Source organism: Delphinus delphis, chromosome 3, assembly GCF_949987515.2.
Source record: "Delphinus delphis chromosome 3, mDelDel1.2, whole genome shotgun sequence".
NCBI classification, from domain to species: domain Eukaryota; kingdom Metazoa; phylum Chordata; class Mammalia; order Artiodactyla; family Delphinidae; genus Delphinus; species Delphinus delphis.
In genome coordinates this window covers 75,628,812-75,653,025 of record NC_082685.1, presented here as the reverse complement: position 1 = coordinate 75,653,025, position 24,214 = coordinate 75,628,812, and the positions used below count along the sequence as shown (strand labels likewise).

At 34.5% G+C, this 24,214-nt stretch overlaps 1 protein-coding gene across 2 annotated transcripts in view; it reads right to left on the bottom strand.

Moving 5' to 3' along the window:
- Positions 1-4,710: 4,710 nt before the first annotated feature.
- DTWD2 (DTW domain containing 2) overlaps positions 4,711-24,214 on the bottom strand; it is a 90,893-nt gene continuing 71,389 nt past the window's right edge. The window contains exons 5-6 of one of the 2 annotated variants that reach the window (XM_060006974.1): positions 11,164-11,292; positions 4,711-5,833 (exon numbers count right to left, since the gene is read on the bottom strand). In XM_060006974.1, the coding sequence (XP_059862957.1) occupies positions 5,663-5,833; positions 11,164-11,292 (300 nt within the window). In that variant the 3' untranslated portion in view covers positions 4,711-5,662. Of the gene's footprint in view, positions 5,834-6,795; positions 7,124-11,163; positions 11,293-24,214 lie in introns of those variants that run through there. The other variant, XM_060006975.1, reaches the window with a different exon arrangement.

Sequence of the window (24,214 nt, the reverse complement as noted above, 5' to 3'; positions counted from 1 at the left end):
TATCAAAAACAAACTTATAGTTACCAAAGGGGAAATGCATCAGGTGGAGAGGGATAAATCAGGAGCTTGGGATGAACATGTCACACACTACTATATATAAGATAGATAACCAACAAGGATCTACTGTATAGCACAGGGAACTCTACTCAATATTGTGTGATAACCTATATGAGGAAAGAATCCGAAAAAGAATAAATAGATGTATATGTGTAACTGAATCACTTTGCTGTACATCTGAAACTAATACATTGTAAATCAACTATACTCCAATTAAATTAAAAAGAAAAAGTGACATCATAATCCGTTTTCCCTACTATAACCTACTGAATGAACACTTTATGAATTAAAGGAAGAGCCAATTTGTTAATGTATTTTGCCTGAAAGATACTCATTATTTCTACTAATCTTTACTTTTCCCTTATTCACTAAATGGATATTTTTCTTTTATAGAAAACTATATGCCATGGGTAAAAGTATCTGTCATTGTCTGCTCCATAGAATTTTAATTTGCAAGAGTTCTGAGAGTTACTAAACAATAACTATTAAATGTGATGTTAAAACGTTGGTTTCATTTCTATAATTGTAGATAATCCAGAGACGTGAAAAGGCAAGCTTACATTTTAGATCCAAAATCAAGGTTTTTTATATACATTTTTAACTGTTTCTTCATTGATTCTATTAAGAAAGAAGCAACTTTAGATATAGAATTATTTAATAAAGCCAAAAAAAACTCAGATTTATAAAATCTGATGATTTTTTCACATTGTAAATTACTGCCTTTTTCATATCAATTATGTTTCCCATAAAATTAAATATATTCCAAAAATATAAGAGATTTTTTACCTTGTAAATAACATATTTAGAGACAGAAATGGATAAATGCTTTTAGCATACAAAATCAATGAAGAGTACATCTGTGAAAATAATCCTGAGGCAGTTGTACTTTCTAAAATGTTTTAATGACTTAATTCCTTAATACTTTTAAATAACAATAACAGTAAATTATAATTTCTTATTCAAAGGCCATCTATTTCAGTTTTTTTAATTCCTTACACTAAAAAATTTCTTTGAAAAATAATTCTTATGTTGTTAGTTCAAGTGAACAATTATTAAAGACTAATAAACAATTACTTGTTTGTCTAATATGTTTTTTTAAATAGACTAAAGGAGCCAAGTCATCTGCACAGAGTAAGTCATGGAGCACTGATTTCCTGCACAAATTTTAAACATAAAATTATAATCTATTAAGACCACTACAGGATCTTTTGTAAAGAAAAATACTTATGTAAGAATACATGAACAATTTGTAAAAAATTTTTCTACAAACTAGCACACAGGCTAAGGATAGTAGAAAAGGATAGAGGACAATGAGGGGAATGAGAGAGGGAGAGGAAGAGCCTAGGAAAGAAGAAGCAAGTATGAAAAGAAAGGAGAGAGGATATGGTGACTATTGTTCATTAACACTGAATTGTATAACTGAAATTTGCTAAGAGAACTTAAATGTTATCACCAAAAAAGAAGTAAATATGTGAGGTGATGGATGTGTTAATTACTTCATAGGGAAGAAACCTTTCACAATGTATATCAAATCATCATGTTGTACACTTTAAATATCTTAACATTTTATTTGTCAATGATACCTCCATAAAGCTGAAAAAAAGAGAAAGGAGGGAGAATATGCTAAGTAAAGCCAGTAAATAAAAATTTAGTCAGAAAAATTAAGGGGCAGTGATTTATTCTATGCTACAGGACAGAATTAGATGCAAAGTTTCATTACATCTAAAACACAGTCTACTTATCTATAAAAATATCCACTCATACCTATTTTTAAGGAATAAATCTACATAGCAAAAATCCAGTTATATAAAACTTTTGAGTTCACTAAGTCAAAGCTAATTTTTTACTTAGAGCATCAATAACATTTACTTCTACACCAATGAAGTTGTATCCATGATCAACAACTTACCTTCCTGAAATTCAGTATCATTCAACGGAAAGGATTCTCTATTAGCATGACCACATTTTTAAACAGGCAATTTAGGGCAATAAATGGGGATATGTGATGAAGAAAGCTATACAGAAGTGCTCTTCTACATAATTCACTAACAGTGGTGGTGGTGAGGAACTTGCTCCTTCCAAAATCTTAGGGAGAAGACCGTAACACTGTAATGGTCACAGCTAAGAAAAGTTGGTTTGGAGTCTTAAAGTGGAGGAAAATAATTTTTCTTAATGTAATTCTCATGTTCCACATGACAAATCTTATAATCCAAGCTATAGAAAGTTTCCAAGCACTGTGACTTGTTTCATATACTGTAGTTCTCAACCCTTTATACTCACATGTGCATAAAATTCTCAAAATACCATCACTCACTACACAGTGATTTTTTAACGCACCACAAAAAGGCTGACTAAACACATGGCCACCTTATATATAAAGGAATACTCTCTGAGTTACATAGTTTAAATAACAATTCACAAAACAATCTACCCCACATCAAAGTGTAGAGTATACATGTAAAGCCTATATGTATACTCTACAGCTACAAATCCACAAAACCTAGAATTAATCCAGGCAACTCAACCAGATACAAAGCAACTGAAGTTAAAAGTCAACTAATATAATAAAGAAGTAATGACTTTTAAAAACCAGATTAAGTTAAATCCTCACATAATACTACACATTTTGAAAAATTTTAGTAACTAAAAATATTAATAATAGTTTTTAAAATGTATTTAAAAATGCTTAAAGAGAATAAGTGACTAAAAAAGCTCTGTATACTAGAAAAAATTAAATGTGTGTGTGTATGTGTGTGTGTGTGTGTGTGTGTGTGTGTGTGTGTGTGTGTGTGTGTATAAAGCTTACTTTTAAATCTAATGTTTAGTTTTTCCTTACAATTTAAAACTACATACAGGAAACTCTAGAAGTCATAAATAAAGAAAAAACAAAGTCCCCTCTTCTTGCTGAAATGTGTACATAACTGCAGTAGATGTAAGTTAGATATAAATATATACTACATGTATGTCTCTTATTCTATATAGAAATCTCCTTAAATATTTTCCCAAGGGAGTGGGAAAAATTTATTCTCTCAAATTGAAAGTTTTTGTCCACTAAAAATATTTATATTTGTTCTCAAAATTATAGCTGTCTTATATTCTACAGTTATTTCCATGTGAAAATTTCAATATAAGTAGTTTATCACAGTGAATAAACTTGTTCAATGAATACTGAGAAATCTAAACTTATCCAGATTGCATACAAATGAAAATGTGTGCTATTTCAAAATTACATGCACCTCTTTAAAAATTAGGGCTCTATCAAAGGCAATCTACAGATTTAATGCTATATCTATCAAAATTCCAATAGCATTTTTCACAGAAATAGAACAAATAATCCTAAAATGTGTATGAAACCAAAGAAGACCATGAATAGCCAAAGCAATCTTGAGAAAGAAGAACAAAGCTGGAGGTTATCATGCGTCCTGATTTCAAACTATATTGCAAAGCTACAGTAATCAAACAGTATGGTACTAGCACAAAAACAGACACATAGATCAATGAAACAAACAGAGAGCCAAGAAACAAACCCACACTTATATGGTCAACTAATCTACCACAAAGGAGGCAAGAATACACAATGGAGAAAAGACAGTCTCTTCAATAAATGATGTTGGGAAAACTGAACAGCCACATGTAGCCACATGCAAAAGAAGGAAACTGGACCACTATCTTACACCATACACAAAGATCAACTCAAAATGGATTTAAGAACTAAAATGTAAGACCTAAAACCATAAAACTCCCAGAAGAAAACATAAGCAGTAAGCTCTATGACATAGGTCTTGGCAATGCTTTTTTGAATCTGACACCAGAAGCAAAGGCAGGCAATAAATGCAAAAATAAACAAATGGGAGTACATCAAACTGAAGAACTTCTGCACAGCAAAGGAAACCATCAACAAAATGAAAAAGCACCCTAATTAATGAGAGAAAATATTTGCAAATCATATATCTAATAAGGGGTTACTATCCAAAATATATAAAGAACTATTACAATTAAATATCAAAAAAACAAACAATTCAATTTAAAAATGGGCAGAGGATCTGAATAGACATCTTTCCAAAGAAGACATATAGATGGCCAACAGGTACATGAGAAGATGCTCAGCATCCCTAATCATCAGGGAAATGCAAATCAAAACCAAAATGAGTCACCACCTCACACATGTCAGAATGGCTGTCATCAAAAAGACAATAAATAACAAATGCTGGCAAGGATGTGGAGAAAAGGGAACCCTTGTGCACTGCTGGTGGGAATATAAATTGATGCAGCCACTATGGAAGGCAGCATGGAGGTTCCTCAAAAATTGAAAACAGAATTACTATATGATCCAGTGACTCCACTTCTGGGTATTTATCCAAAGAAAACACTAACTCGAAAAGATATCTGCACCACCATGTTCATTACAGCATTATTTACAACAGCCAAGATATGGAAACAACCTAAGCATCCCATCAATGGATGAATGGATAAAGAAAATGTGATACACACATGCACGCACACGCATATATATATATATAAAGGAGTATTATTCATCCATAAAAAAATAATGAAATCTTGCCATTTGCAACAACATGGATGGACCTTTAGGGCATTATGCTAAGTGAAGTAAGTCGGACAAAGAAATGGTATCACTTAAATGTGGAATCTGGAAAAAAAAAAAAAAAACAGCTTATAGACAGACAAGCTCTAAGATAAAGAAAATAGACTGGTGTTTACCAGAGGCAGGGGTGGAGGTGAGGGTGGGAGTGAAATGGGTGAAGAGGGTCAAAAGGGCCGTTTTTAAACAAGTAAGTCATGGGAATGTAATATACAGCATGGTGACTATAGTTAGTAATACTGTATTGTATATTTTAAAGTTGCTAAGGGAGTATATCTTAAAACTTCTCATCACAAGAAAAAAATTTGTTCTAGTTATGTAAGATGACAGATTTTAACTAGACTTATTGTAGTGATCATTTTGCAACGTATACAAATACCAAATCATTATGTTGTACACCTGAAAATAATGTTAGACAGTGAATATACTTTTTCTAATTAAACTTTAACTTTAAAAATATGGGCAATTAATCGCACACTTAAATCACATTGGCTGAATTCAATTTTAGTCCCTAAAGAATATTTATTTATGAAATAAATAAATTCAACCTAGATTACTTGATTATTATTTTCTTTTGTTACTTATTTCAAACTATAATGTTCATGTGCAAGATTATCCTCTATTATAGGTCTACACCTAATTATCTATAAATACTAACAGAAACAATACTGAACCAGTCAGGCACATCAATTTCCTTCCATTCCCTTTTATTAATAAGTACTTCTAACCCAGCTCAACAACTAATCACATTTCAAATTACTGACTTGAAAAAATGTATTAGAGGCACATTTTAAAAACGAATACAGTACGAAATCTTGCTTTTCACTGAATCACTGAATTTTGTTTGTTTGTTTTTTGGCTATTTGGATTACTTTCTTCTTCTGGGTAAGTTTAGTATGTAACTCTCATTCTTTAGACAAAAACCCACAGACTTAAAATGTATAAAAAGTTAACTCATTATTGTCAGCTGAAGACAACAAAACTAGCACCATAAGAACAACTGCACTAAATTTTAATGCTGTTCATTAATAGTTCCATTTTCCTGAGTTTGCGTTTGTTCTTTGGCATCGGCTTAGGATATAATCCATTTTTCAGAAGGTGTTCCTTGCTGAGGCGAATTTGAGCACCATGCTGAAGCTGGAAAGAGCATAAAGCTTGAAGAGGGCGAAGCAAAGTCTGTTAAGATAAAAAAAAAAGATACTAAAAAAAGTGTGACAAATTATGATATTCTATCTAAATTTTTTCTTTAGAAACAGGGGTTATTATTTTATTATTAGCTTTTAACTATGAAAAGCAATGGGCAATCAAATATATGATAACTTCTAAATAAATAATTCATTTAAATTCATACCTTACATACCACTAAGGAATTCCAGTAAGACACAAATACTAATTTTCCATATAGGTGATAAAGTCTAAATTTAGTTTTATACTTTAATATATTCAAACACTACAAAAATTGTGGCCATTATAATAACTAATCTGTAACAGCAGACTAAAAGAGACATTTAGGTACAAATTAGTTAATTCAGTTCAATCACAGACTAACACAAGCGTCCCTCTACTTGCTAACAAACGGATGATGGCAGCAATGGATAAGTTTACTAATTCTCTCACACTACTCCATGGCCCACATACAAGTTAGATAACCAGGTGTGGGTGCATTCGAAATAACTGTAACTGTATACATACCTGTCTGAACTCAAATACCTATAGGGCCAGACATATAACATAAACATGTGACCTAGGTGGACCTATAAGGTAACAGAGAATGGTGGAGGTTGTCAAACAACTGAGCATATGTCCTTCTTAAAGTTATTCAAATTCAAAAATTAGGGAAAAAAACCCAAAACATTAAGCTAGTGTTTTAAACATATTTGAGTCAGTCTTTCCCTGGGCCTGAGATCCCTGATATAACACTTTTAAATAACAAACTTGATGGTGCAGATTGTTTAAAAAGAAAATAAAAGGAACAAAGATAGATTTAACTACAAAAATTTCACAATGTCTATGTGAAAATGTATTCCCCCACATATACAACAAAAGTGGCAGCAAAGGGCTTAACAGCTTTAATTTACAATGAACTCTTACAAATATGTGGCAGTCACTGGTAGTTGCTTCTCCATATCCATTCTTTTCTTCCTTATTAAAAAAAATCTAAAATTTTATTCAAGGTGGCAATGTGTCCAGCTAGTAATACTACATTGACTAATGACAGTTTATCCAACAAGATGTAAGTGGAAGGCCTTGGGTTGGGACAGACCTGGCAGGCATAGGCTTTTGCCTTTTCTTCTTGCCTGGAACGTGATTGCCACATGTGGGATGACCACTATGTGACTACAGAACAATAAACATGAAGATTAAAGCCAAATACATACAGTGATCGACAGAAAGACAGAAGAAATCTGGGTCTCTGATGTCCTCTTCAGCTGCATCCCCAGCCACAGAACACTAACTTCAGCATTTCTTAATACAGGAGAAAAATAAACTCATATATGGCTCAACCACTGCAGTAAGGGCTCTGTTACATGCAACTAAATGTAACTCCTAACTGAGACACACCAGTAAGAAAAAGACAAACGTCTTGGAAAAGCTCTGCCTGACATTATTGTAGAGAGTCTCTTAGGTATGTTCTCATAATTTCTTTTCGTATCTTCAATTCTTCAAACAAGAGAAGAAATATAGAAATGACTATAATTACTTTACAGAGTCAACATAAGGAAGTGATTGAATCCTGAAACATCATACCTAGGAAACATACCTTGGACCATATACAGACTGAGACAATTGCTATTTTATGACATTTATTAGATTCTTCATAGATAGAAGAGTATTAATACTCCTCTGATTAAGGGCCTCCAACTTTTACTTCCTGAAGATAAGATTCTATCAATTTTCTGAGTAATTAAGACAATGAATTTTGGAGATAGATCTGTGGTAGTCACTAGGGTTGTTCACAAATACATCAGTCCTCTTTCATGATACATGATCAGACTGCATTTTCTAGCCCCCTCTGAAGTTAGGCATGGCCATATAACTTGACTTGGTTAATGAAATGTGAGCACAAATAATGTGTGTCACCTCTGGGCAGATGCTTTAAAAGTGGTGTATGATTCCCCACCTCTGTTTATTCCTTCCTTAAAGTGATGTGTCTAGATGGTGCATCCATCAGCCTGGATCCAAGTGACTATAATTAGCAGCGGTCCCCCTGGCAATCCCACTGTACAGACAGTGTGTTATGCCATTCTGATTTTGGGGTTTTAAGTGACTGATGCAATCACTTACTAGCTATGTGTTCCCAGATAAGTTAAATAACCTCTCTTTGCCTCGTTTTCTTCATCTGCAAAGTGAGGAATATTATGTCCATCTTATAAGGTTATTATTATGGTGCACTCATATGATACATTTAAAGTGCTTAGCATATAACTTGATTGATAATAAATGATAATGTTTCTCTCTACATTCATAACATTATATCTGGGGCAATGTGAAACTATATGAGAGGTTTACTGGTTCAGAAGAACAAAGAAAATCCTCTACTTACATAATTAGTTTCTAAAAGTTTATTTGGGGGAAAATCAGTGTTCTGTATATCCTCTGTCTATAGATGCAACATGACAGTTTCAAAAGACCGTTATTAACAACTACTGGTGATGAGTAGAGCTAAGACATTTAGGTTACAGCACAAAGCTTTGCCACTTCTAGTTACAAAAGTTCATAAGGCTTCCAAGGTATGAGTAACCCTGGTACATATTATAATGGCAAAATGAAAATCACCAACTTTCAGTTCAATTTTTCTGTCAATCTATAGACAAGAATCAGAGGCGAGGAAAGGCAAAAAGGTGAACTCTTCTTGAGAGCCCGGTGTCAGGCAATTAACATACATTATCCCATTCGATTCTCATAACAATATTATGAGGTAACTATTTTTTGTATATTGCAGATAAGAAAACAAAAACAAAGAGATTACATGAATTGTCTTTTGGCAAAAACTGCTGATGATAAGTGATAAAGTTTTAACTCAAACTTGCTTCAAAACTCGTATCATGCTATCTCCAAGTGACTGAAAACTGCTCAAGAATAAAGGAAGAGAATGAATCAACAGACTAAGAAGGCCATTCTATGCCAAGTTCTTTATTTTGAGGAGCCCTACCTCTACAGAATGAAGCCAGCTGAAAAATTACTACTCTCCCCATCCTCTTAAGGTTTTATTAGGATGCCCCTAATAAAAGGTTATTGGGGAGAAAAGGCATGTTATAGCTTTCCTCCCCAGGAAGGAAAGAAAACACCTATTTCAGAGCAGATGTTCAGAAGAATGTACTAATTTTTTTATTGTAGCTAGATTTAAACAAGCTGGACTTGGTGTTCCCCCACTAAGAAAGCCAATTGTTTGCCAGATGTAATAATAAGCAACTTGGGATGTTTCATATGCTTTTTTTCTGCTCATGTTCCTGCGACCATCTTAACAGCACCTCCCAAATCACATGTCTGCTTATCAAACATCCTTCTTCTACTCCTGGTCACTATAGTATAACCACTCCTGGTGACCAAAGCAAAAAGTATGAGAACTCCAGGACCCCACTTTTGCTTTGGGATTTTATGTTCAACTTGATCCACAGAAAAAAATAAAAGCTCCAAAAGCTGAAGAGATGATAGATCCTTATACCCTTCTGTCTCTTAAACTCTGCCTGTTGTAAGATATTATACTAAAAACATAAGACAGGTTTCCTGCTATGACAGTACATTAATTAATATCAGAATAATATATCTTATAAAGCTGGAAAGGGGGGAGCAGTAGCAGCATTTGTAGTAGTAGTAGTAGTACAAACCCTATGCCAAACCCTAGCCCTATTATACTATAACTACTACTACTGAAACACCACCGTTACCAACATTAAAGCTTCTGTTTAGGAATGCAGTAAAGATCCAATTCCAATTGTGGGAATAATAAATATAAATCCATAGAAGATTCTTTTTATAAACCAAAAGAAGAGGAAAGAAATTTTAAATTTATAGCCAAAGACCATTATATTTTTCCCTCAAGATTTAAACTTTTAATGAGGCCTATGTCTGATGTTGGCTGATCCTAGGATTTTACATCAACAAAAAGGAAAATACAGAGACTGTACAGAAAGCAAGCTTAAACAACAGCCTTGGGTTCCATCTTTCCTTTAAGACACCTAAAAATAATGTTGTTTTCTGCTGAAGAACATACACAGATGATGGTTAATAAAACAGAGAGACAAGTATAGGGGTATATTAAGTGTTATATTGATGGAAGGTACATGGGAGTAGGTGCTAAAGTCAGAGGGGAGGAAAAAAGTCTGAGAACACTCCCTGGTTATTTGGAGGAAGGATTTAGGATCCCTCACGCATTTTTTCCCTCAAAAGAGAGAAAGAGAAATTGCCTAGACCCAAAACTAAGTCTACTCACACAGATACACACAAAAATAGCCTACTCATGAAAGCCTACTTCTTTCAAAAGAAGAAAGTCTCCAACTCTGACACATACCATGGCTTAGGGTAGGGGAGAGGAAAAGGGCAATTCAATGCTTCTTCTGGCATTCTTTAACTCCCCTTGCTTTGGAGGTCTTTTGTTCTTTTTCTTGGTAACTAATCCACTTATCCAGTTACTCTGACCTAAGCTTTTATCCATTATTGGAATTTCCCTCATGGCTAAGGCACACTTTTATAATAGAAATCATGGTGTATAATGAGAAAGACAGAAAGAAGGCAGGAAAGAGCATACTTTGTGCGTGCGTGTGTGTGTGTGTGTGTGTGTGTGTGTGTGTTAGAGGAGGGAGTTATAAAACTCCATTTAGTTTGCTATTTTTTTCTCTTGTCATAAATGGAAAGTTTTTTACATGTTCTAAAAGGTTGAGATGTTGGTGAGCTCACTGAAACATTATTATTTACTAATGATTATGAATTATATATGAAATCATCAGGCTTTCATGGAAATTAAATAAAATGTTGATTGCAGGTTATAACCTTTTCACATTCTGTAGGCTTTTTTCTCAAGAAAAATTGTATCTTTTTATACCCTAAGCAAGGTTAATAAGATAAATAGGAAGTTGGTATATCTCCTTGAATAAAAGCACCAATGGAAAAAATCTTGCTGTAAAGTGTTCTTTTAAATAAAAAGAAAAAAGTCTAGTACAAGAGAACACAAAAGACTAAAACAGAAATACAGACTACTGAAAGACATATCTAGCCCCAAAAAACTATATTTAATGTTATGCTACTTAAAAACGATTTAGCATATTACAAATGCTGTTTGCACAGCTTAGAATGAATATTTAAATAATGCAATCTGGAACGTTAAACTAACAGAGAAACACCAGAGGGGAAAGGAAGGTTATAAAAGTGCACAAATTTCTATCACAGATACAGTCTACTTGTCACTTAAGTTACAAATTTAACAAGTTATGCATTTTTAAATTTTCTAGACAAAAATCTAACCAAACTCCTACTTTCAAAAACTATATAACTTTTCAAAGACATACCTCTTGTATGTAATTATTTTTCTCCAAGATAGAAAGAGCAACAGCTGCACACTCCAGTGTAGAAAGGCACCTATTAGTTGGTTGCGCCCGAATTACATATTGACTAGAAATGCTGGTTTTTAATTGCACCTGAAATCAAAAACAGAATAGAATGTAATTTTTTTTTAAGTTTAAAACTATAAGGTCTGTTTTTTATTTTATTTTATTTTTGCAGTACGGGGGCCTCTCACTGTTGTGGCCTCTCCCGTTGCGGAGCACAGGCTCTGGACGCGCAGGCTCAGTGGCCATGGCTCACAGGCCCAGCCGCTTCGCGGCATGTGGGATCTTCCTGGACCAGGGCATGAACCCATGTCCCCTCCAACGGCAGGCGGACTCTCAACCACTGTGCCACCAGGGAAGCCCCTAAGGTCTGTATTTTAAATACTAATTACTCTAATTTCCTTCCAAAATTGCCAGTTTATAGATATTAAATGTATCAATATCTTCTATACATAATATCCTTTTATTATTGTTTTGTTAAATAGAAGCAAGAGGATAGTTACACATCCGACAAAGAAAATGTATTCAAAATATATACAAATTCCTACAAATCAAAAATAAAAAGACTAATAACCCCCTCCCAGTGGGCAAAAAGAGTGAACAGACACTTCACAAAAGAAGATATACAAGTAGCAAATAGGTACATGTAAAAGGGCTCAACATGATTTAATGTAAATTAAAATCACAATGAGGGGCTTCCCTGGTGGCGCAGTGGTTGAAAATCCACCTGCCAATGCAGGGGACATGGGTTCGAGCCCTGGTCTGGGAAGATCCCACATGCCACGGAGCTACTAAGCCCGTGTGCCACAACTACTGAGCCTGCGCTCTAGAGTCCGTGAGCCACAGCTACTGAAGCCCGTGCACCTAGAGCCCATGCTCTGCAACAAGAGAAGCCACCGCAATGAGAAGCCCTCACACCGCAATGAAGACTAGCCCCCGCTCACCGCAACTAGAGAAAGTCCGTGTGCAGCAACAAAGACCCAACACAATCAAAAATAAATAAATAAAAATAAAATAAAATAAAATCATAAGGAGATAACATTTCACTCATTAGAACAGTTAACATCGAAAAGACTACCACCACCAAATGAGGATAGAGTAAATGAAACTCTCATACATTGAAGTGGAAGTGAAAATGGTTTAATCACTTTGGAGAACTGACGATTGGGATATTTTATTTTCTGGTTTATTCCTCCATTATTTCTTAAACTGATAAGCATATGTCTGTGTGGGTGTAAATCTATATAAACACACAGAGATACACACACATACCAACACACACACACACACACACACACACACATATATATATACCCTCTCTTTAGATAAAAGTAGCATACTACAGATACTTTTCTCCATCGAGATAATATTTTAGCTGAGATAGAGTCAGACATGAGAAAGGCAATAGAAAACTGAATGTCAGCATTTTGGTCCTTTGATTCCTACTTTAATTAAATGAAACTCAAGTAATCTTACACTCATAAGCCCACACTCTGACCAAAATCACATTTAAGGATATGTGATGGGAAATATGGTTTTTCCACTGATTGCTTTTTGTTCAAAAAATTATCCTCTACAACTTGTTTCCTTTCCTTCCTCAAAAAGAGATGAGGGGAGAAGGGGGAGGGAGAGAGAGAGGGAAACAAAGTGGGCATCATAAAAGATTCACTATAGAATGTATTGCCCTATATATGATTTTGGAATATATTCTTTAAAGCATAGTTGACTAATTATATTTTAGATATCATATTTAAATTACTCTGCATTTCTACCAATGGACAAGATGAAAAATAGATGCAGGGAGAGAAAGAGATGGAAGAAAACGGTTGAGAAACATGTATAATGATAAAAGAAAGCCTATGTTTAAATAACTGTAAGAATAATTCATGATGTTGATTAATTGTAATTACTAAAAGCTTTGATATTTCATCAGGCCAACTAGTAAAACAGAGTACAGACAACTACTGCTTTCAATACTTAATTCCAAGTCATCACTGGAGGAATTTATAACAAGCATCTGATTAAAACAAAACCTTTGGAAAACATGCAAAATTCACAGTGGATTTTGTTTATTGGAATTAATCTGATTTTTAAAAGAAATTTGTTATTTTGGGAGGGTGTTTTATTTCTTACTGTGGCTCACACGGCTGTATGAAAACAGAATTTGAAATATATCATTTGTTAAAAGACTTCAGAATATCCTTCACAAATCATCTCTCTGGGAGTTACCTAGTAACTGGATATATTAAAAGAGTATATATAACTAAGATCTGTCATATTATTAGGATACATGTTATTACAGCATGCTAATGTGATCTCACAGCACCTCCTTTTACGCTTACGTGCTATATCACCTTCATCACACACTTAATTCAGTGAGTAAATGAGCAAGACTAAAAAGAAACCCTGTTGATCCATCTTCTTGAGAAGTCACAAGCATCATAATAATTTTTCAGAAACTGCCTCATCTTCATGAATAAGTGTTCAAGAAAATCCAAGGCAAAATTAACTATTATAAGAAATGAAAAAAATTAACATATGATGAAAGTATGGTATGTAGAAAGAGGAACTACTGAAAGACCAATATTATTATATCAAAGTTGACAATAATTAATCACTTAATTTCAGTCATTTAGTTTCTCAGTTTCTGCTCACTTGATAAAAATCAGATAGCTGGACCTGATGGTATTAAAACCTATTTTTTAGTGATCAATCCCAAGATCATATAATGTATATGTAATTTTAATGCTACATTAATTATATATCATTATTGTTAATATATTATGTATAATTATTATATACAATCTTCATTTCCAATTTTTGGAAGCCATGCTGATGCAAAGAATGCTTCAATAATTTTGATCTTCTTGGAAGCTGGTTCTCCATGGGTAGAAGTTGTCTGAGGGCTCTTAATGTGACTTCTTTAGGAACAGGAGTATCATTGGTTGGTTCAGAATTCTACTGGTATAGGTTGTAAGCCTATAATATATAATATAACTCCCATTTTAGAAAGAGGCAACTCATCCAAATTTGACTTCTAGACTGAGCTTCAGAACTTTTCCACTGATTCTCTGGATTGGCTAAAATTTGAATTCCTTAAAATTCTTTTGTTGTTAATGCCTTCCTTTATTTTCTTCCATTAAATATATATTTAATATATAAGTATACCAGATAACAGTTTGACAGCTATGATCACTGTTCAGATGCTTTTTAAAAGGGTTTTTCCAAATGTCTCCTTCCTAGATAGACCTTTAGCTATTTTTGTGATTTGTGTCATTAATAGTGTGGAAGTCATAGCATGTTCGGTGGTTTAGTAATGACCTTTAGGACTCAAAAAAATATCCAAAGGATTAACATGCCATGGCTTATGTCTGCATAACATATGTCTTTAAAATAATTTACTATAATATAGTTAATTCTTTTGTCAAGAAAAATAAACTAAAAAAGACCTCAAAACTAAAATTTTAATCATCTCCACACACACACACCCCCAACAAAGCTGTATTTTTATAATTTGATGGTGATTATGTGTTATCTGTTCTCAGGCTCTTTTAAGACAAGTTGCATTATTACATAAAACTATTGTGCTCCTCACTTAATTATTAAGAGTCACAAGACATTCTAATCAGTTGATCAGCTTCCTTAAAGGTTTCTAGGAAAATCAATCTATTTTGCAGGCTTTCTGAAACAACCCTAGTCTAGAACAAGCTAAAAAAATTCTTTTTACTAACATTCTGAATTCCTTACCAGTGGAAGACACAAATAAAAACCCTCCTTTCTGAAGCACCCTTTTTTCTATGATCTTTCACAAACAAGAATCAGTATCTGAGCTTATGAGCTGCCCTTTGAAGGAGAGGTACTAAATCTTTTCTTCTAGCCCCAATCCCTCAATCCACTTCATTCCTTTAATTTCCTCAGTTTAGTTCAACACTATGATCTAATAGTGATAAGAGTCCAGCTTTGGTATCAGACAGTTGCCAGTTTGAACAGAGACTTAACCACTTATATGCAAAGTCTCATGCACTTGGACAGTAAGTGCTATTCTAGAAAATGTACATATATTGTCTCATTTAATTCTCGCAAAGAACCTATGAAGTACTATTATCTCCATTTTACAGATGAGGAAACCAAAGTACAGAGAGGTGAAGTAACTTACCCAACGTTCCAAAATCAATCATGGTAAAGCAGATAAATGAATTTATAGTCTTCTTTGAGAGCTTGAGCTCTTCATAACTAGGCTAATAGTTAAATGAAGTCTTAAGCAAATCCCAACATATTAAACAAATAAAACAAAGCTATTCTGCTGGAAAGCAAGGCTGAGGGACTCCTGAATAATTTTAGGGGTCTTATGAACACAGTGTAAAAAAAAAATGATAAAGGGGGAGGAGTCTTCTCAAGAATGAAAGTTTCTCACACATATCAATATCTATGTCTTGCTCCCATCTTCCCACACTATGAAGTCTGTAAAGTTTTTATAGAAAGTTAAGATTCCAGGATTAATGTTGAAACTCAGAAAATCTGATAAAAATAAGGTTAAAGGGGGCATTAGTTATAGATAAAATGATAATATTCTGCTACTTCCAAAACACATTATTGTTTAAATTTTTTTTTCTGAGTTGACCTGAGAAACTTCATTTCATAACAGTTTCTATGGTAAAGCACAATTCCAAAATTACCAAAGAACTTGTAGAATGAACACATTGGGTTTAAAATTTAGTACTTTCTTACACATTAAAATGATAATTAAAGTTACACATTGCTTTTCCACCACATAAAAACTTTGATGTTAAAAATGCAAACATACAATTCAGAAGCCTAAAAATTATGCACTTACAAATTTCAAATTTAAGCAAATCTAAATAATGATACAAAATTAAAATTCTGTTGAGTGACATATTTAATCAAATATCTTGACTAGTGTTTTTTCCTACTAATAAAAATATTTAATCTACCACATAACTCCAAGTAGTGCATATCTGAAGTCACTGAGAACTATGGGTATGGAAATATCTAGAGAAGGAAAGTAAAAACACATAGATTCATGAGATCACAGAATTGGAAGTTATCTTTATAAGTCAAATAGTAATCTCCACGTTCCCAGGCATAATTATTCTTTTAAAAAGTTTAGAATGACAGAATTAAAGTTTAAAATAATATTGAAATATAATAATTTCTCTTAAATAAAAAAAGTTTTATCTGAGTTTTTAAGCTTCTTCTTTAAAAAAAAAAGAATAGAGACATGAAAACAAAAATTCCTTAAGATTATTGGCTACCACCCCTGGTGGCGCAGTGGTTAAGAATCTGCCTGCCAATGCAGAGGACACGGGTTCGAGCCCTGGTCCGGGAAGATCCCACATGCCGTGGAGCAACTAAATCCATGTGCCACAACTACTGAGCCTGTGCTCTGGAGCCGCGAACCACAACTACTGAGCCCACGTGCCACAACTACTGAAGCCCACGCACCTAGAGCCCGTGCTGCACAACAAGAGAAGCCACCGCAATGAGAAGCCCGCGCACCGCAACAGAGTAGCCCCCACTCGCTGCAACTAGAGAAAGACCGCACGCAGCAACGAAGACCCAACGCAGCCAAAAAAGTTTAAAAAACAAAAAAAACATTGTGCCTACAATAACTTCAGAGTGATTTCAGTAAATTAACAAAACATTACACCATTAAACAAGCCAGAAAGAAGAATGTGACTATAGATTACACGTCTTGGCATTACTTTCTGCTGCTATTTTTCTCAGCAATACTTAATGGAGACGAGTCTCTGTTGAATAATGCTATAGAAACTAACTTTTGTGATATCTCCTGAAATTGAAATTGTCCAAACTAAGCATGTCTACATGTATGCATTTATTCATACTGGGCTTACATCAATTTATATCCTTTATTAGGAAACTTAGAACAGAAACTGACTTAGGATATTAGAAATTGATTTACTAGTCTCACCTAAGTAATAACCAATTTTATAATGTCTTGCTAGTGAAACATTTTCTCACCAAAGATAAATTTCATTTAACAATTATCATTTCTACTCATTTCAAAAGCTGTCATGGCTTTATAAACAGCTATTGGAAAATAAATCATAAATTAGCCTAGGTGTGAAATAAAGCACACATTAAACAATTACTTCATAAGTTCAATTTGTCACATAAAATTTTTATTTTAAAATTTACTGAGTTAAATTGTACACTCTTTTACTTTATTAACAACACTTTTCTATAACCTTGAATTAAAATAATGTGCATGAATTGGGAGACAGAAAAGCACAGTAACTAAAAGCATAAGAAAGGAAATTATTAACCCTACATAATAGTAGTATGACCTCAAACAAGATTTAAACTCTCAGAGCCTAAAACATTAACAACCTTAAAGAATGATTGTGCTCGGGCTTCCCTGGGGGCGCAGTGGTTGAGTGTCCGCCTGCCGATGCAGGGGGCGCGGGTTCGTGCCCCGGTCAGGGAGGATCCCACATGCCGCGGAGCGGCTGGGCTCGTGAGTCATGGCCGCTGAGCCTGCGCGTCCAGAGCCTGTGCTCCGCAACGGGAGAGGCCACAACAGTGAGAGGCCCTCGTACCGCAAAAAAAAAGAATGATTGTGCTTTAAGATGCTAATATATGTGAAGTGCTCAGCAATGCCTGCCATACAGTAAGCAGGCAATACAGGCAAAGATGTTGATGAGGGTGGTACTGATGCTACTGATGTTAACCAGGATAGTGCTAGTGATGATTTACAATGCTTTCTTCACAATCTAATGAATAAGTGTGAAGCAACTCAGCTTTATCGCAATAAAGCCAGATGAGTAGCCTGACCAAGAGTGTGGGATAAGATAAAACTTAGAGCTAGAAGAATGTCAAATTTTACAGGATGGAAGAAGAAAAGCTATTGAACAGGTAGAGCAAAAGCAGTCTTAGAAGCAGGAGAAAGAACCAGAAAGGAGTTTCACTGAATAACAGAGAACAAGTTACATTGCCAGATAAATAAAATATTCCTAATGGTAAGAATCCTGAAAAAGGCAGAAATATTTTCATTAAAGATATAATTTATATACAAGGAAAATATTCATATTTTACTCTTTTGCCCTTTAAGTACATGATCTAAGCATCATTAAAATGTGCAATAATTCCCAAAGTACTGAATCTTGTATCTAAATCTTTGATATTTCTTTAAAACATTCCCAAACAACACTATGTAACAGAAGAGACAGACCAAGAATTTATAATGATTTTTGAAAATACTTTTAAAATGAAATTTTTCCATTTCTTGAATGACCTTGCATGACTCTTTTATCTGCCTAATATTTTCAATATATTTTCTCATCTTCTTCTACCTCTGCACATGTGTAACTTATCTGTAATGTTTAATTGATTTTATGACAGTAAAACTGGCAGACGGACATAAAAAAGAATTGGTTAACAATAGGGTGCTATGTTCCTTTGAAGAATACAGAGTACAGAATACTTAAATGATAAGAAATTATGAGTTGCAGAATATCACAATTTTTTTAACTGAAGTATAATTAACTTACAATGTTAAATAGTTTCAGGTGTACAACATAGTGATTTGATATTTTTATACCTTTTATTACCTTTGATCATTTTACACCAAAATGATCACCAGGATAAGGATAGTTAACATCTGTCACCATACAAAGTTATTACAATATTATTGACAATATTCCCTATGTTGTACATTATATCTCCATAACTTTGTTATTTCATAGCTGGAAGTTTGTACCTCTTAATCTTCTTCACTTATTTTGCCCATCCCTTTACCCACCTCCCCTCTGGCAATCACCAGTAAGTTCTCTGTATCTATGAGTCTGTTTCTATTTTATTATGTTTGTTTTGTTTTTTAGATTCACACAGGGGAATTCCCTGGTGGTCCAGTGGTTAGGACTCAGCACTTTCACTGCCATGGCCCAGGTTCAATCCCTGCTTGGGGAACTAAGATCCCGCTAGCCACACAGAGTGGCCGAAAATAAAAATAAAAAAGTGATATCACACAGTATTGGTCTTTCTCTGTCTTATTTCACTTAGCATAATACCCTCTAGGACCATCCATTTTGTCACAAATGGCAAGATTTTGTTCTTTTTATGGTTAAGTAATATTCCATTGTGTATATATACCACATATTCTTTATCCATTCATCTTTTCACAGACAATTAGGTTGCTTCCATATCTTGGCTATTGTAAATAATGTTACAATGAACACTGGTATGCATATATCTTCTTTAATTAATGCTTCTGTTATTTTCAGTTAAATACCCAGAAGTGAAACTGCTGAGCCATACGGCAGTTCCATTTTTTAATTTTTTGTTTTCCATAGCATCCGTACCAATGTACATTCCTATCAACATTGTACCAGGGTTCCCTTTTCTCCACATGCTTGCCAACGCTTTTTATTACTTGTCTTCTTGGTAACAGCCACTCTGAAAGGTGTGAGGTAATGATTTCATTTTGGTTTGGATTGCATTTCCCTGATGACTAGAGGAGTTGAGCATCTTTTCATGTGCCTGTTAGCTATTTGTACGTCTTCTTTGAAAAAATATCTATTTATGTCTTCTGCCCATTTTTAAATTAAATTGTTTGGGTTTTTTGATATTGAGTTGTATGAGTTTTTTTTAACCTATTTTGTGTATTAACCCCTTATTGAACTTGTCATTTGAAAATGTCTTCTCCCATTCAGTAAGGGGCTTTTTCATTCAGTTGATAGTTACCTTCACTATGCAAAAGGTTTTCAGTTTGATGTAGTCCCACTTGTTTACTTTTGCTTTTGTTGCTCTTGCTTAAGGAGACAGATCCAAAAAAATATTGTTGAGACCTATGTCAAAGAGCATACTGCCTATGCTTTCTTTTAGGAGTTTTATGCTTTCAGGTCCTACATTTAGACTTTAATCCACTTGACTTTATTTTTTATAGATGGTGTAAGACAGTGGCTTAAGTTTCGTTCTTTTGCACATAGCTGTCCAGTTTTGCCAACATCACTTACTGAAGAGTTTGTCTTTACCCCCATTGTATATTTTTGCTCCCTTTGTCATAGATTAATTGACCATATAAGTGTGGGTTTATTTCTGGTTTGTCTATTCTGTTCCTTTGATCTATGTGTCTGTTTTTGTGCCAGCACGGTATTATTTTGATTACTACAGCTTTGTAGTACAGTTTGAAATCAGAGTGCATGATGCCTCCATGTCTGTTAATTATTTTCTTAGACTATTTAATAGAGCTAGTGAAATCCAAAAAGTGAACTGGCGTTTCTTAAATAAATCCATTCAAACACAATTTGGACAACATAAAGTACCCTGCATAATAGCCATTAATGATATAATATATTCCCCTCAGAAATATAACATAATTCTGTCAACTTTGTAGCACGAAGAATATGTGCATAAATGTCAGATACTGAATTTGACAAGTGAATTTAAAAATAATATGGGAAAAGAATACAAGGTAAAGAATTCTTTAAAAATTACAGGAATTTCTTTTCTATTCAGTAGGAAAAGATTCTGATTTCAAATTAAAACTTAATTTCCCCAAAGCTTATCATTCACTTTTCAAATGATTTAAATGAAAATTCTATTAGATGGTTAATCAAAACACTGGCATGGGCTCTTCGGTAGGGCTAATGGTGGACACTGGGAGGGCTCATGTCAAGGAGTACTTTGCAGAACTTCTGCTGCCAGTGTCCTAGTCTCCACGGTGAGCCACAGCCACTGCCTGCCTACACAAGAGACCCTCCAACACTAGCAGGCGAGTGGCTGACAGGGTCTTGGTGCTCTGGATGGGTGTCAGGCCTGAGCCTCTGAGGTGGGAGAGCTGAGTTCGGGACATTGGTCAACCAGAGACCTCTGGGGCCGATGTAACATCAAACGGCGAAAGCTCTCCCAGAGATCTCCATCTCAATGCTAAGACCAGCTCCACTCAACAACCAGCAAGCTACAGTGCTGGACACCCTATGCAAACAACTAGCAAGAGAGGAACACAATCCCACCGATTAGCAGAGAGGCTGCCTAAAATCATTATGAGGTGACAGACACCCCAAAACACACCACCAGATGTGGACCTGCCCATCAGAAAGAGAAGATCCAGCCTCATCCGCCAGAACACAGGCACCACTCCTCTCTACCAGGAAGCCTAAACAAACCACTGAACCAACCTTACCCATTGGAGGCAGACACCAAAAACAACGGGAACTACGAACTTGCAGTCTGCGTAAAGGAGACCCAAACACAGTAAGTTAAGCAAAGTGAGAAGACAGGGAAACACACAGCAGATGAAAGATCAAGGTAAAAATGCACCAGACCAAACAAATGAAGAGGAAATAGGCAGTCGATCTGAAAAATAATTCAGAGTAATGACAGTAAAAATGATCCAAAATCTTCAAAATACAATGGAGAAATGCTTAAAAACGATCTAGAAGAACTAAAGGGAAAAAAACCAATGATGAACAGCACAATAAATGAAATTTAAAATTCTCTAGAAGGAATCAGTAGCAGAATAACTGAGGCAGAAGAATGGATAAGTGACCTGGAAGATAAAATACTGGAAATAAATACTGCAGAGCAGAATAAAGAAAAAAGAATGAAAAGAATTGAGGACAGTCTCAGAGACCTCTGGGACAACATTAAAGGCACCAACATTCGAACTATAAAGGTCCCAGAAGAAAAAGAGAAAGAAAAAGGGACTGATAAAATATATGAAGAGATTATAGTTGAAAACTTCCCTAATATGGGAAGAGAAATAGTCAATCAAGACCAAGAAGCACAGAGAGTCCCATACAGGATAAATCCAAGGAGGAACATGCCAAGACACATATTAATCAAACTATCAAAAATTAAATGCAAAGAAAAAATATTAAAAGCAGCATGGGGAAAACAACAAATAACGTACAAGGGAATCCCCATAAAGTTAACAGCTGAACTTTCAGCAGAAATTCTGCAAGCCAGAAGGGAGTGGCAGGACATATTTACAGTTATGAAAGGGAAAACCTACAACCAAGATTACTCTACCCAGCAAGGATCTCATTCAGATTCGACGAAGAAATTAAAACCTTTACAGACAAGCAAAAGCTAAGAGAATTCAGCACCACCAAACCAGCTCTACAACCAATGCTAACGGAACTTCTCTAGGCAGGAAACACAAGAGAAGGAAAAGACCTACAACAACAAACCCAAAACAATTAAGAAAATGGTAACAGGAACATATATATTGATAACTACCTTAAATGTAAATGGATTAACACTACAACCAAAAGACACAGACTGGCTGAATGGATATAAAAACAAGACCCGTATATATGCTGTCTACAAGAGACCCACTTCAGATCTAGGGACACATACAGACTGAAAGTGAGGGTATGGATAAAGATATTCCATGCAAATGGAAATCAGAAGAAAGCTGGAGGAGCAATTCTCATATCAAACAAAATAGACTTTAAAATAAAGACTATTACAAGAGACAAAGAAGGACACTATATAATGATCAAGGGATCAATCTAAGAAGAAGATATAACAAGTGTAAATATTTATGTACCCAACATAGGAGCACCTCAATACATAAGGTAAATGCTAACAGCCATAAAAGGGGAAATCAACAATAACACAATCATAGTAGGGGACTTTAACACCCCACTTTCATCCAATGGACAGATCATCGAAAATGAAAATAAATAAGGAAACACAAGCTTTAAATGATACATTAAACAAGATGGACTTAATTGATATTTATAGGACATGCCATCCAAAAACAACAGACTACACTTTCTTCTCAAGTGCTCATGGAACATTCTCCAGGACAGATCACATGTTGGGTCACAAATCAAGCCTTGGTAAACTTAAGAAAATTGAAACTGTATCAAGTTTCTTTTCCAACCACAACACTATGAGACTAGATATCAATTACAGGAAAAAATGTATGAACAATACAAACACATGAAGGCTAAACAATACATGTCTAAATAGCCAAGAGAACACTGAAGAAATCAAAGAGGAAATCAAAAAGTACCTAGAAACAAATGACAAGGAAAACACGATGACCCAAAACCTATGGGATGCAGCAAAAGCAGATCTAAGAGGGAAGTTTATAGAAATACAATCCTACCTCAAGAAACAAGAACCATGTCAAATAAACAACCGTTATATCTAAAGCAATTAGAGAATGAAGAACAAAAAAACCCCAAAGTTAGCAGAAGGGGAGAAATCATAAAGATCAGATCAGAAATAAATGAAAAAGAAATGAAGGAAATGACTGCTTATTGAAGCAAAGATCAATAAAACTAAAAGCTGGTTCTTTGAGAAGATAAACAAAATTGATAAACCATTAGCCAGACTCATCAAGAAAAAAAGGGAGAAGACTCAAACCAATAGAATTAGAAATGAAAAAGGAGAAGTAACAAGTGACACTGCAGAAATAGAAAGGATCATGAGAGATTATTAGAAGCAACTATATGCCAATAAAATGGACAACCTGGAAGAAATGGACAAAGGCTTAGAAAAGCACAAGCTTCTGAGACTGAACCAAGAAAAAACAGAAAATAGAAACAGACCAATCACAAGCAGAGAAATTGAAACTGTGATTAAAAGTCTTCCAACAAACAAAAGCCCAGGACCAGATGGCTTCACAGGAGAATTCTATCCAACATTTAGAGAAGAGCTAACACCCATCCTTCTCAAACTCTTCCAAAGTATAGCAGAGGGAGGAACACTCCCAAACTCATTCTATGAGGCCACCATCACCCTGATACCAAAACCAAAGATATCACAAAGAAAGAAAACTACAGGCCAATATCACTGATAAACATAGAATCAAAAATCCTCAACAAAATACAAGCAAACAGAATCCAACAGCACATTAAAAGGATCATACACCATGATAAAGTGGGGTTTATCCCAGGAATACAAGGATTCTTCAATATACGCAAATCTATCAATGTGATACACCCAATTAACCATCTGAAGGGTAAAAACCATATGAGAATCTCAATAAATGCAGAAAAAGCTTTTGAGAAAACTC